This window comes from Strix uralensis, chromosome 4, assembly GCF_047716275.1.
Source record: "Strix uralensis isolate ZFMK-TIS-50842 chromosome 4, bStrUra1, whole genome shotgun sequence".
Lineage (NCBI taxonomy): Eukaryota > Metazoa > Chordata > Aves > Strigiformes > Strigidae > Strix > Strix uralensis.
Window position 1 is genome coordinate 113,757,860 of NC_133975.1, and position 15,645 is coordinate 113,773,504.

Sequence of the window (15,645 nt, forward strand, 5' to 3'; positions counted from 1 at the left end):
AAATATGAGCAGACATCATGCAGACCAGGAATATAATCATAGTAAGCTATTTCTCATACTGCCTAAGGCTGGAGAAGAGAACAAAAAGAATTAGAAATGTCTGCATTAACTAATTATAAATGTTTTTCTCTGAGACGAGCAAAAAGAACATAAGCAGGAGAGGGGTAAAGTCCTTAATTTCCCAAATCTACATTAGCGGGTAGCTGGTAAAGATCCTGTTCTACCTGATAGGAAAAAACCAGAGAAGTAGTGCTCAGAAAATGCATAAAATGTAACTATATGCAGCCTTACAGCATAGTAATTTGACGATGTCTACACAGAAAGAAGTTTTCAAGAGGCCTGGAAGGAAAACCAATTCTATCTCCTCCTTGAGTCAACTCTGATTATGAAACGGGGTCTAAGCAGAAAGTGCAGATAAGAGAGAATACTCAGACCACTGTGTCCTCTGTTTAGCTCAGACACCTCATAAAAACTGTATGTAATTAACGATCCAGTAGTCCCACAGCTCTGCAATCCCCACTGCAGCAGAATACAAGCCCTGGCTAAAGCTAGCATCAAAGCTACTGAAGACGGTTGACCTCCACTGCTAGCAAAGCCAGACTGTGGTAAAGTGAGATGGAGAGGAACTCTGCAGACTTCTGGAGGATGACCCTCAGGGTGGCATCCCTTCAGTGTAGCAAATGTGAAAAACAGCTGGAACAGTTACCCATCAAAAATATCGATTTTATTCCAATTAGTGTCTTCCCCTCTACGCATTTTAAGCATCAAGAGTCAATGAATGTCATAGGTTCTCTCTCTCTCTCTCCCTCCATTTACTGGATGGAAATAGTGTACTGAAAGAGCTAGACGCTGATTCTGAAAAGGAATAAAAAAAGAGCAAACGGGAAAAAAATCCCAAGTAAATAATAACGGAGTAAGTAGCTATTGACATAGTTTATTTCACTGCCTTGCAGCCATTTACTGAGATCAGAGGGTCTAATTGGAACAGCCCAGCAAAGCAGGGTCAGCGCTAATTATGAAACCCCACCCAGAATACCCAGGGGCCTGAGCTGAAATAGCTTTTCCAGATACTGACAGTTCTGAAACAGAAGGGCACTGGCAGCACACTTGACCAAATTAATCTCTGTTGTGACTGACTGAAAATGGAGCTACACCTGAGGCAAACTGTTCTTCCACCAACAAACCGTCACTGCTTTAAGTAAAGCAAACCACTGAACCACAGTTCTTATTGCTATCACTAGATGTCTCTTACTGCCCTGCTTTCTGAAAAAGTTGAGTATCTTCAAATAACTTTTTATCCTTGAATGTTTCGGTGAAACCTTGAAATAGAAACTCTAGTGAAAGAAACTGCCTCACAAAGACCTATGTTAATAACAACAGCTATATGTTTAGATATCTTTCAGAATTTGCTTTAATATTATTGATACTCTTCTCATTGGTATTTAATCCAGGAAAAGGTCTTTAAGAAAAGGGAGGGAGGGAGTGAGTGAGACAAAGAGAGAGAGAGGGAGGGAGGGAGGAGCAGGAAGAAGCATTAGAAAAACAGGTCACTGTAGGAGGTTCTCACCACAAACTGCCTGCAATTTGCTAGTGAAAATAAAACTGCTTTTTACAAACCAGTGTGCAACAGACAGATATGTCATGACTATCTCGTGAAGAATGATAACCCAAGAATTTTAGGTGGCAGAGTTTTATTCATTTAGAACCTCACAAGTACTAGCAAGCAGCAAAGTATCTGTTGACCAGAGCTTACATATACTTTTACATTCCCTGCAAAATACTGATTTATTTCATAAAGATCCCGCAATGAGCCACTCTTACCTTACTGCAACAGCCATGCTTCCTATAGGGTTGATTGGCAATGGCCTGGCTCCAGGAAATATTCCTCTACTCAGAACTCGAGCTCCATTTTGTATCACTCCCGGAGGAACTAAAAGAAAAAAACAAACAAAAAACCCAACATTTTTTCTTTTAAAGGAAAAGTTAGAAAAATGTAGGAGCAAATGAGAAAACATTCGAGAGGATTGTGTAGTACACACTGCTTACCTTGAATATCTCAGCCTCAACTTTTGTGAATGCCATGCTATTTCCGATGCTATTTTCATGGCAAAAAATTTAACAGCAACCAATGATAACATGGCTTGTGGAAGCCACTGCCTGACCTAGTTGCTGCAGATCATTCCTCGTACAACAGAATCACTTTTGTTTTGCAATCACCATTCTGCTGGGAATGCATGTGCTTAGAGTCAAAAGCAGCTATGAGCACAGATATAACTACTTTGTCTACAGTAAGAAAACAATGACCGTTTACAGATAAACAGAATATAAGCACTTCACTGCAAGAACACAGGTCATAGCTTTTTATCATCCCAGCTTACTTTCTGAGCAGCAATCTCTTGGCCTCTGTCTCCTGCAAAATAAAATATTATCTACAAATGTGGATTTACCAGCAAGTGAAAGAGAAGAGGCTAAAAAGGCGTTAGCTCCATACCACTAATTAGCCCCTCTCTTTTGCCACCGATGACCTCTGTCACCCAACCTGACAGCAGTCATGCGCCTTCAGCACATGGCCGGGTCACAGCCGACATCCCCCATTCAACACGGCGCACTGATGCCACTGACACTGAACTGCCCAGGTACTGGCCACTACAGATGAAAGATTTCACTGGGCCTTTTAACTTGGCTGTATATTGAAAACTGCAGCTCTGGCCAACAAGATTTTAACCTACAACCAAGTACTTCTTTTCTATCCAGGCATGTTTCTATCCAGGCTCAGCCTAGGGCAGCCACCCCCTCAGCTGAAGGAACAGCAGAGGAAGCACTACCAAGGCACCACCAAAGGAAGAGTCTGTCCTTTCCAGGTCCTCAGCATTTTCCTCCTCCACTGTGGGATGCAGGCCTACTGAACACAGTTCTTATCCTAGGCACTTACCAGGGACTTATGTGTAATGCCATTTGTTTGCACAGGTATTATGTCCCTTCAGGTTGGAACAGTAACCTTCTACAGCCTCAACATGAACCTGCTTCTTTAACATCCACAGCTAGCCAGTTCGCTCAGTTTTTCTTTACTGTAAGTCATCATTCATACTGTAACTTCCCCTGATGGTGAATGCTCAAAAAGATAATGCTGATCATTACTCTGGATGTATTATTACTCTGGATGTATTCTTTTTAAACATACAGATATTATATAAACACATGTAAGATAAATGTAAACCATATCACTTTATATACACCTACAGAATTTTATTTTTAAACAAATTACAGGGAGAGTAGAAAAATCATTCAGCCTAAGAATCAACACATAACACTTTACATGCCCAATTTCAAATGCTCACACCCGAAAAGATTAGTGTATTCCGAGGCAGAAAAACACAGGCTCAGAAGTACATTATTTCTAAGTTGCTGAGGTGCATTTCAACTTCCTATCAACACCAAGCCAGATCCGCACCTCCCTTCCTGCTATCCTGATGCTCACCTTACTTCACTCCAGACCACACAGATTAGTTCTGGGAAAATAATCTTCTTTCTCCTGCTGGTGACAGCACATCACCACCCTAATCAAATCTTGTCACTGCGTTATACCCACTCTTGCTTTTGAGCACCTCTGAAGAACAGGTCATTTCTATTTAGGTGCTTAAGTACAGCCTCAAATGGCTAAAATTACAGAATCTACTTTATAACAACTAGGGTCAGCTTTCAATGACCAAAATAATTTAAAAATTGCTTTTTGCTATTTATACTTCACTACTTTGTGCACTTTTTCCTCCAGCACTAGATTATGAGAAATCGATCAGATCTGTTTCACTCAGGGGACACTATCAGGCTTTCAATGCTCCAATGTTTGAGTTTGTAGATACTGTAGAGGAATGTTATCTTGCTAAAAACTCCAAAATCTGAATTTCTTATTATATTTGTTTCAACAGCATGACCTTAAGATGGCCAAAATACCAATGTCATGAAAGAAAAGCAGTCTGCTCAAGGATATGGCTAACCTAAAATGCACAGATAACAGGTAAATTCAAAGCAACAGATAAACCTGCTAAATATCAAAAGATCGACGAAACACACCATTCCCAATGGGCATGGTTTTTCCAACAGGTTTTCACAAGGGACAAATTTTGTACTCGCTACACAGTACAGTTTTTTCTACGTTTACAAAATCCCATTAAAAATAAATGAACCAGAAGTTTTGACCAAGAAAGATCTGTGAATTTTCTCTTTACTCTGATACAAACCATGAAGTTTTATATTGAAATGAAACATTTATGTATACATACAGAGCCACATGCCAGTGGATGTTGCCTAAATACACATACACATGTAAAACTTGAAAGCAAACACACCGAAAGTTCTACTGCAAAAAGAGAGCAACAGGCTCCTTGATGCTCAAAGTCTTCTTTCCATGGCTACCTCATTATCCTGGTCTGTTGCAGTTAGGTGATGCTTATCTTATCCTTTCTCCTCTCCTGCCCTTTCTGCCTTACTGACAACTCCCACTGCTTCTTTAAAAAATCCTGTTCACTAACCCATCACTTCTCTAAACATACTGTCCGACGTCTTTCCTTGTTTACCTTCTCTGAGTTTCCTTTTTTCCTGCACTCCTATATATAGAAAATACACTGCCAAGTCTCATAGCTTAGACTTTCTATATGTTGACATTCCCACTCGAACAAATCCTCCATCTTCCTCGACCCTTTGCAGATTTGTAAGTCATGGTGTGCTATTCAGGAACACTCTCTTTGAAAGCTTCACATTTAAAAACATACACAGACACACTTCCCCCCCCCCATCTTCCCTTCAGGAATTAACAACTGTTTTAAAAAAAAGAAAAGGTAGAAGTTTGCTGTCCTCTGAAAATATCAGCAAAGAGACAACTTGGTACCTACGAAATGTGGTGCCTATGAAATTCACTTCAATTGCCACCACTCACTGAAAGGCTTCAATAGGACTATTCAGGACAGAAGAGCCTTAAGTATGATTCTCTGATTCTAACTTTTCTCTGAAGTACACCACAGCTCTGTATATTGAAATCACTATGCAGAATTCAATAACTATTTCAGCTTGCAACAGCAGTGTTATTGCTACTGGTTTTTATTTTTGCTTCCCAAAACTCTCTGAATTATGATGCAGCAGTACCACTACATCAACTAGTTAAGTTATGCAGACAGACAAACAGAAAGGTTCTATGCAAGGGATCAACTGAAGGAGGACACTGGATGATGCAGCGTATCCTTTCAGTAAACATCTGGAACCATAACAAAAAAACCCAAAACCCCACAACTTGCTGATAAATTTGTTTCTGTAGCATTCTAAACCTAAAATGAAAAGCAGGATCAAAATAATTCAATGGTAGAAGGTTTTAATTTTTAGCTATCCCCATAACCAGTGTGCCACTGTAAGACTACCTCTATTGCTCATGTATCTCTACTTATAGCATTTAAAGCATCAATACTCATCCTTCCCAAAATGACAGTAATTTATTTTTTAAAAATCTATGTATATAAACTGCTAATACATTGTCCCTCGTACACAGACACTCTCCCTGCCTTTGTGCAGGCTGTATGAAGATGGCTACTCATTACCCATAGAATTATTTCCACATGTTGGTAATTTTGAAGGGTTGTGGATTATTTACTGGAAAATACATGGTCCTTTTATTCCAAAGATACATTTATGCCTTACAAGCTTTAATTACATTTCAAAACCATACTTTGAGGTGAGGTATTTATATTTTAGATTGAAGATTCAAGGTGTGGAGGTAAGATAATTTACTGTAAGCCATATCATCAATCAGTGCCAGTCTGAACTAACACCTTACAGTCCAGACTCCTCTCTTCTAATGCTTCTTTAACCAACAGTACAGGCAGGTTACATGGTTCCCAATTCCTAGCCAGAAGTGTGAAATGTAATTTACACCTTTTCTGTGCAAGTGCCAAAAGATATTTATGTCTGAGAAACTCAGCTCAAGAAAACAATGCAAAAAGATCTGTGCATCTCTTTGATAAAGGTTTCCTCTTTCACAAAATGTTCCTAGTGAAATGCAGAAGAGTCTGAAACACCAAAATCATTATTCACCTTTCAGCTTTCATCACTGCTAGGTTTTCAAGGAGGCACTGGATCTCATTCTGCTCTCAGGAAGCTTAAACCCAGGAAATACCTCCAGTGGAGTAGTTAAGCCATGTACAGAGAATCTGCCCCTAACCTGCTACATGAACGAGAAAATGATTTTTGGATCCTATGGTGTTCTGGTGGAATTCCACAACCTGAGTAGGATCTGTCGACATTTCAAGTCTCCACTGGCTAACTGCAGAGAGAAGCAATGTATCCAATGTCAAAAATCAAGACTGCATCTCTGAAATTCTCCAAGGGGGAAAATAATCTGTCTTTTGTAGCAAACTTTCACAAACCAGTTTAACAGACAATGAAGTGAATGCCATGTAGGAGAACATACCATAATTTGATCCATCAAAACACTACATTCAGATAGTGTTAAACTGATCCAACAGAAGCCCTGAAAAATCTAATGTTGTTTTGTAGCCCGTACTCAGCCTCTGGAGGTGGAAAGTAAGTAAGAATCACTCAACAGCCAGTGCAGGACCATTTTAATTCAGTGCATGGTCTTGGGTGCACATCAGATGAGTATAAAGAATATCGCAAACTATGGACTTCTTTCATCACATCCCTTGAGACACTGGATCCATAATCTCTCACCCGCAAGTGCACATGCTGGTGAAGCAAACTTCCCCCATCCAGATGAGGTAACAACCTCATCCAAGACCTTCACAACAATCAAAACCATGTCAGACTGGGTCCTTCCCTGAAGATTTGGTTGTCTAACACACAATATAGCAATTTGGCAAAACTGAAATACAAAAGAAGGAGAATATACTCAATGGATAGAGCCATCAGACACACTGACACCCCAACAGTGCACTAAATAAGGAAACCAACTTCTTGGTTAAATGTTGGCACGTGGAAGTTAAATGAAATATCAGCACTGAGAGTGATTTGTTGTAAATCAAGGAAATGAAAAAGAAAGGGGTAACAAACATGTTCTTTATGTCATGTGGGAAACAAGCATACACTTCATTAAACTGTCTAGCTCAAGTAGCCAATATTCAGACTAGTGAGGAAGACTGAACAGTATTTCTTGAAAACAGACTTTAAAAAAGTGGAATATTAGAGTATGAAGGTATCCTGTAGGGACAGACTGGTTCTCTGCCTCTTCTATCATCATGTGGCAGATGGATTTATCTCAGGGCTCTCTTCCCTGACCCATCTCTTGTAGCACAGAAGAAATCATTATAGACAAGAGATACTGAGTTTCTGCTAATATCTGTCAGCTTCAGCTTTTTTCTGCCAATCTCTCTTCCAGGACAGTGTTTACCAGAATACTTTATCTCAGGCTATAAGAACTGAAAATAGGAAATTGCTAATAATGTATAATTGATGGGACGTCAGAAGCTGCCAAAAGCAAATGCTATCTGCCAAACGTGTAACTTTATTCACTTCAACTGTCTTATCCCAGGCATAAATTTGATGCCATCTGCCTAAACTTCCTTCTATTTTACTGCCCAAGGACAATTTTACAGCTCTTAAATTCCATAGTCTGTAGTCGTAACAAGCTGCAAATCAAGGATGCATCCAACAAGCAATTTACTCTAAACAAAACTTTGAGGTGGAGGGAGAGAAGTGTATCCTGATAATCCTATCACACTCATACCTTGTCTAAGGACATTTAATAAAAATAATTCAATCTTCTGGGTTATTTTTTGTATAAGTAAAAAAACACAGTTAGTGATTCTTCACTTTGGTCATGCTGGAACTGCTCAACAACAAACTAAACCATGATGCTAAATCAAAATATGAGGAGTAAGGAGAAATAAGTAGAAAGCATTTCATAAAAGTAAGTTTTATTTCCAGTTCTATTTCCTCACTTTAATGATTTAGTGTTGAAACACTAAAGTAAAAAAAAAAATTCCTCTTTAATAGAAGTTGAGGATGCCATTCCCCAAAAAATCCCAGCAACTAGAATGGGAAGTTTCAACCCTATGAAAATATCTTTTCCCAATTTTCACTTTGATACAGAACTGTCAGAAAAAATACCATTAAGAAACATTTTACTGTCAATGATTTATCATTTTCTGATATAAAAAGTTAGGCTGGAAGCTGTCAAGTTACAGTAAGTGACTTGTCCACAAGCAGTACAAACAGAACATTACAGTTATCAAGTTTCATATAAAATAAAAATGTCCCAAGAAAACAGCATGTTCTAGTTGATCCTATTGGGAGGATTTCTGTCTGTTATTAAGACAGTTTGATATCAATTTTTTCTCTTGATTCCTCTAAATATATCTTTCACGTATACTATCCACTTGCATTAACTTAAAAAGCAAACTTCATTGGGGTACAATTTTAAAAGTATAGAGGTACAGTATTAGTAAATCTCTTTAGGCAATTACTTCTTCTCCCAACAAATTTAAAAGAAATGTATCTATTCTGGGTTCCATATGCTTTGAGACAAAGATTCATAAAGATTTCCAAACCAGACAGACGTTGATCTCACCCTTGGAAAGCCTGCTTTTTAAGGAGCGCCCAGCAAAACTCCATGATCGTATCTTCTCAAACATCTTTACCACAGCACTTCAGATCTCCTCTGAGGAACCAAAACCAGTGCTGCAAAGTCTCCTGAAGGCCACTACTTTCCAGCTAACCTGGGTGAGTAGTGGTGAGCAATATGGAAAAAAGAAGATGGATGTTCAGAGCTGAGAGGACTCTCAGTTTCCTGGTTTCTACCCAAACGCTTTCTGCAAGCACTGTTTATAGTGTCTGCAGTATTAAACTTCAGCCTGAGCAATGTACTTACATTTGCGTGCAACTCCCAAATTATATAGCAACAGGCAAAGGACTACTCATGAATTCGAAGCTATGTGTAATATTGCTGAGTCAGGAGCTTCTTGAATTCAGTCAAGATTTCCAGCATAATCCCTTTGACTACAGCATCGTTTCACTAGCAGTAGCAGCAGCAGCAACACACTACACACACTCCCTGCTTCCTGGTCCTTCCTGAAGAGCAAATGATTCTAAGTTCAGAATGACCTCACCAATTGCTACTTAAAATGCTTACAGTGACTCGAATCTCAGGAAATTCAAATAAACTGCAAAACCACCAAAATCATCTCCATTTTATTCATGGCAAAACATAATGGTTTGGCAACACTAAAAGACATGCCCAGGACACTACACTCTTTAAGAGTTGGGAATGCTACACTGGAATGACAGATGGTAACATACACTTTCAAAACATTATGAAGTACTGAAAATCTTAACAATTGTACAAAACTAACTCATGGGCTTTACTGAGTTAGTAGCCATGAATTCTAAACAGAGCTTCACCAATCTCCTTTTCCTCTGTTCTCTCTGTGAATTAGATTCCTATCAACGAAAACAGGCCCAGAAATCTGACGCAACTTGCCAAAGGTGGCCCAGCCAGTACCCAGTTCCCTGCAGATCAAAATACAGTTTTCAATGCAAGTCATGTATTTTGGAATTAATATTCATGTACCAGCTGCTAAAAGAATCCAAAGTATTTGTAACCTGCGATAGCTGCTATTGAAGAAAGTAGGTGTTTCAGCTGCTGTTTCTTTTTAAACATAATTAAACCATACAAAATGTGATGAAATACAAGGACTTCTACAAACTGAAGCAAAAAAGTACTGAAACTGTGTTCCTACATACCCTTTCCTAGCATATCACAGGCTAGAATAAAGCTTTCATGCTTTATTCTTGGTGTCAGCTGGACTGTATGTTTCAGCAGACTTTCGCACAGAGCTGGTTACTTTGAACTTCTGTCTTTAGTTACTATCTAGAAATATTTGGTCTGTGAAAATACTGCAAGTGTTAATATTTTAGAAATTGATTTCTGATGTCAACATCCCAACTATAATTGCATTATTTCCAACCTTTAGTGACAATGTGAACAATCAATTTCATGAAGCTATAAAGTAAAATCCCCACAAACACAAAATAATCCTAACAACAGTGTTTTACTCTTTTATTCTGCCTTTTTTTTTTTTCCATGAAAACCAAAGCACGATGTGATTGGGGTAAATAGTAAGCAGTGTTCGTGCCAGCTCAGACATCATTTCAGGATTTCATATAAAAGCAAAAACTGATTTTAAAATTTGTATGTGGTTGTTAGTAGTGTTTCACACATGGGTATGGAATTTTAAATGGTCATTTAAAACTGTAAAGCTAATTAATCAATCTGTTACAATGCAGGAATAGTTTACTCCGGATTTTCTAAAGCCACTGAGATGGGATTCCTTTCTGACAGACTACATTAAAAGAATAAATTGTAATAAGACTTTGAATAAGGCTGTTGCTATCTTCATCCTAAAGATGCTTTTAGCATCCACGTTGCCTAGATAAGCATGGATTTTTATCCTGCTGGAAAGACAGCTTTTAATCCAAGAAGATGCCTTCAAAGTCAAAAGCCCACTAACCATCCACACAAACATGAATTCAAACTCTGTCACAATCTGCTTTGGAGGTATCCATGTTTCACAACAATGGTTAAATGTTTGTAGGATGGGCAAAGGCCTTAAGGGACTGGAGTTTTAAATTTTCTGACTTGTCAAGTTGTTGTACTGTGAAATGACACCCAGGTTCTGCCTCCATCTGACTGTCTTTGTTGTGGAAGTAACTGGCAAACTTGGAGTCAGACTCTCAGACCAAAAGGGTGTTTTCAGTCAGGTTATTAACACCTTTGGCCAAACTGTAAACTATGTCTCCCTCTCTTCAAATCACTTTCAGGCAAGCTTGTCTTCAGAAGATGGGGCATTCTGCAGCCCTGATGGCTTGAGCACATGCTTGACACCACAGTCTAATATGACAAACAGAACTCTAAATCTTCAAGGGATCAAAGAGTACCAGCATGCTTATTGCCCTGATCATTCACAGCTTGATTTACAGACCACTGTACTCACTGACAGAACAGAGAATGAACTGTGAGCTTCTAGATGATGCTCAGCATTGCAATGAAATTCTTATAGCCCAATTGCCTTTTATTTGAAAACTAATTTTAAATGTGATTTTTTATGCCATTGTTCCTTAATGTGCAGTAGTAATTAATTTGCTTTAAGTTGCCTAAGATTTTCCTAACATGGTAGGTGAGACCCAACTGCAATTCATAGGACAGGCTGATTTACTTCCTCAGGTATCCATTCGCATACACACACAAATATTTCTCCTTTGTAATCTAGAGGGCCTCTGAGGTTACGATAAAAACTTCTGCTCTTTTCTCCCGGCACCAGCCAATTCTAGCCAACATTTGGAGGGATGCATGAACTTCTGAGCAGACCCTACATGTCAGTTTAAAGGCACAGAGGAAGGCCTCATTACTTGCAGACATCAAGGAGGGAGCAATGTGAATGAGAAGCCACCTTTCTGCTTTCATCTCACTCTCACTTTTGGTGTCCTGCAACAACAGCCCACTGAGAAGGTGACGTGGAGGGAGAGATATGCCAAACTCGTAGAGGTCGCTCTGAGGAAGGAAATTCTAGCCTTCTACAAACTAAAATAGCAATAAGCCATTTGCCAACCTGCAAGCTATGATCTCTATGAAATGACAGTCCCCAAGTCTCCAAATCACTTCCACGCAAACACCTGCAATGCTGGCAAACATGCACACGTGATAAAAATCTGCAGCATGTTTAGTACATGCAGCTTACTATGGATCTCCTCCCTTTCTTGTCTGCAATCTTCTCCTGCTCTCCAGTTCCTCTGGAGGCTCAGATTATTCTGTGTTTTCCCATTCCTTTCCTGTGCACATACTGCTTTATGTCTCCCTCCCTCTTTTCACATGCCCTTTTACCCCTGCATTATCATTCTACACCAACTTCTTTTCCCCTTTTCTCCACCCCACAAATTTAGCTTCTTTAAATTTCTGATCCTTTGAAGATCTCTCATTTTATTCTTTCCCCTGAAGCCCAACAATAACCTCCTCGCCCCGATAAAATCTTTCGTTTTTCCTACCTACATGTAGCTGGGATTGCTCACCCTTTTACTGCGCACAACCCCTGAAGGCTGTTTAAGAGAGGAGGACAAGGACCACTCTTCTATCTTCCCGGAAGAGTTTCTTGGTACATCGTGCTCTCCCCGGAGAGGAGCTTCTCAAGAGGCATTTCTCTGGCAGGGTCACAAAGCAGGCTGACAATAGCTTTCCTCCGCTGCACAGGAAATGCTTTGATGGTAATTGACTCTCTTCCCCAGGCAGAGTATCAAAGTGCGAATCAAGGCTTCCCCTGGAATTTGGATTTGGTTGCCCGAGCTAGAACAATAGCAGTGATGCCAGGCAGGCTTGATAATGGTTTCTATTTTAACTTCTGCCTTTATTTTTTAGAGCTGCCTGTCACTTGGCATTACTACCATGCTTGCTGACCAGCGATATGTTTGTTTTCTTGTACTCCCTGCTTTTGTGCAGCTGTATTCCTCTACGGATTCCTCTAATACCTTCACTGCAAGCTCTGTGCGGCAGGATGATTCCTGCACTATTTGCACAGCCCAGAACAGTGGGGGCCAAGGCCCCTTCGGTGCTCTGATAATACACAGCATCAAAACCTCGGGTCTGCTCACAGAACACGGACAGTATTGGCAGGAAATGAGACCTTTCCTTGCTCCCAGGAGCCTGCCTACTGCCTTGCATCAGACAGAGTAAAAAAGCAAATTGGGCAGGATGTGTGCAAGGAAGGAGTTGAAACAGTGCCCAAGTGAATGGGAAGTATCCAGATGGCTGTGGTAACTCACACGATGGGAGTCAAATCAAAACAAAATGAAAACAAAACCATATGCCATGTACCCTTCGCTCTCTTGCTCTCTTTCTCTTCCTGCCTTTCTCCTGGCTGTTGCCCCAGGTCTTTCTATCAGTACAGATAATAGTATGTTACTCAATTATGTGTATGTCATGAATAACAATAACCCCTCTTTTCAATTAGAGATCATGGATTACTATTATTCATGTAACAAAGAATGTAATATGAATCACAAAATTATACTCATGTAAGGGTCAAGGAAGTGTAAAGGTCTACAAGGGAAGTTATATTTCTTCATTAAATCTTCCTTTTTATCTGGTACGCTGCATACTTATAAAAGAGAATATTAACTTTACACGTCTATGTTGCTATATGCTATAGAAATATCTACTCACAACCTGCTTGTATCTCAGGGGGAGTATTCAAAAGCATCATGGCAGTGGCAGCATCAATGTCAGGATCTGGAAAAATCAACCAATAAATACATTATTTACAACTGGGCTAATCTTCTTGCCCCCGTTGCTAAACTACAGGTTCAACCAAATCTCTGCAGTGAAAAGGTATGAGTTCATTATTTGGAGGGCTCGTTGATCACACATTGAATTTCCCCCCAAACTTGCATGTGATCCCATTGCTACTATTAAGTAGAGCGCAGTGAATGGATGTCACCAAACCATACTCATGTGTGCATGATACCTTTTCTGTTAGCCTCATGAATTTGCTGTTTAATTCTATGGAGAGTATTTAGATTTCATTACAAAGGATCTATGAAAGCAGATGCAACATCACAATTTGGAAGCAACACACAGGGATGAGCTGACAGTAGAGTGGGAAAGCATAAGGAACACCTACACCTGAGCAAGCACAGAAGATGACACTTGGTCATTTCTATTTGTTGATAAGGATTTCAGCGATGTTTGAGAAAGTGTTGGAAGCCAAACTGCTACAGTTAAGGGAAAAAAACCCTAGCATTTCACTGAAGCACCAACTTATTTGCATCCTCATCCATTGTCACTTTAATATAAGCAAAAATCATCGGCTGGCTGCTGTTATTCTTAAATTGGTTTCTGAATCCATCACGAACAGTTGACAGATGGTAAGTTATAGAGACAGAACAAAATATGATCCTTTTATAACTACATTCACTTGCTTCACACACAGCAGCTCGGCTGCTATGGAAATGTAGGTAGCTATGACAACAGTAAACAACCCCACAACGGCCACTGAATAAGCTGAAAAGAACATCTGCCCCAGCAAAGCGTCCCAGCTGCCCTGGGGCGCAACTTGCTAATCGTGCAGTGATGCCGTGTGACAGAGAAAGCCGCCTATGCCATGTCCAAATAAATGAAGTGTGCAATTGAAGCAGACATAAAAACGCACGCCCTGGCCGACTGCTGCCTCTGTGCTGCTAAACTGAATGACTAATGAGAATGTGTTAGTTGTTTGGGTTTTGGGTTTTTTTCAGCTTGTCAGTATTTATACTAAATTACATACCAAAAAATTCAATTTACTACTAATAGCTTCATGGCACTTTATTTTGGCTATTATGTCAGACAATTACTTTTCACTGTTAAAAATAGATGTATATTGTACCTTTATATATTTCAAATCTATTTCCAGTAATGTGATGTGGTATAAAGCCCTACAATTTATTAACAATACAAATGACGTAGAGAGGATTTCAATATCTGCTTAAGCGAAACAGAAATTCACTTGACCGTTTAAGAAAAAAAAAGGCATTTTTTTATTAGTTTAAGTATGTACTACTTTTCTGTGAATAGCTGGAAACACTTCCAATGGCTACTCTATTATTTAATTGCTGAAACAGTAAACAGAGCAACAGTGTAGCAGGTGTAAAACTAAGTTGAAGCAGCAGCAGACTAAATTAGTATAAAAGGTGCCCACCTACTGGAAAGCAGGTGCCTGTCTGTCTCCTGGACAGGTCAGCATACCCTTTTCCAAAAGTCACCAACAGACTACTGAGAAAACCAGCTTCACCAACTTATGTTCATCTTCAAGTCTGAAGATACATCAAAAGCAGTATTCCTGCTGCAAGTGTCTATGCTGAAAGTGCCATTTCCAAACAGCTTCACTCCCGAACACGCGCCATGTTGCAGGACTGGGTCCACACACCACACAGCCCACACAGCCAGTTTCCCTTTAGTCAAACTGAAGAGGGATAATCTAACATTAAAAAGCAAGACAAAAAGCAAAGAAGCCTGAGAAATAAAGCTAAATCAAACCAGAATTCTTCCACCTCTTTCATACCATAAAATCAGAAGACTGTTAGAAGTTGAATTTACTGTATCACAATTCATACAGCCAACTTCAGCACTTCTTTATCGGCTGTTCCTAAATTTTGTTTTCTTGTTTTACTTTAAACAAGGTCCCACCACTGAGTAACATTAGCATAACGTTAATTTTGCTGTTGAAAGAATAAAAGGACACAGCCAGAGAAAACACATTTCCTGCTGACTTCATGTTTTGTGTAACAAACTCTGTGCTTTGAGATAAAATTGTTGTAACTGGTTTATCTTGAAAGGTTCATTCTTAGCCTTCGGACCACTAATGCTACCACCACATTTCTGTGATGATTTCACGACTGTAACACAAGCTGTTTACAACATACGACTGCATCCACAGCAGCTGTTTTCCACAGCACAACCATGGTTCAAGTCCATCCACACCTGCTATGGTGTCTAGCTCTGTTTCTACTGGTATGTTCTTGAAGAAACCAGACAGTTACTCCATTAATGCCTTGGCAGAGGTAAGAGGGCTTGGAGACACGCACCCAGGGTGGTGTCAGTAAGATCCAGGGTAATGTGCTTTG

At 39.6% G+C, this 15,645-nt stretch overlaps 1 protein-coding gene across 13 annotated transcripts in view; it reads right to left on the reverse strand.

The window, feature by feature from the left end:
* The window catches only part of FOXN3 (forkhead box N3), a 218,092-nt gene that overhangs the window by 15,779 nt on the left and 186,668 nt on the right, over positions 1-15,645 (reverse strand). For 8 of the 13 annotated variants that reach the window (XM_074868571.1, XM_074868573.1, XM_074868564.1 and 5 more), the window contains 2 exons: positions 13,211-13,276; positions 1,822-1,930 (listed from right to left, as the gene is read on the reverse strand). In XM_074868571.1, coding sequence (XP_074724672.1) covers positions 1,822-1,930; positions 13,211-13,276 — 175 coding nt within the window. The remainder of the gene's footprint in view (positions 1-1,821; positions 1,931-13,210; positions 13,277-15,645) is intronic. The other 5 variants (XM_074868577.1, XM_074868576.1, XM_074868575.1 and 2 more) reach the window with 2 other exon arrangements.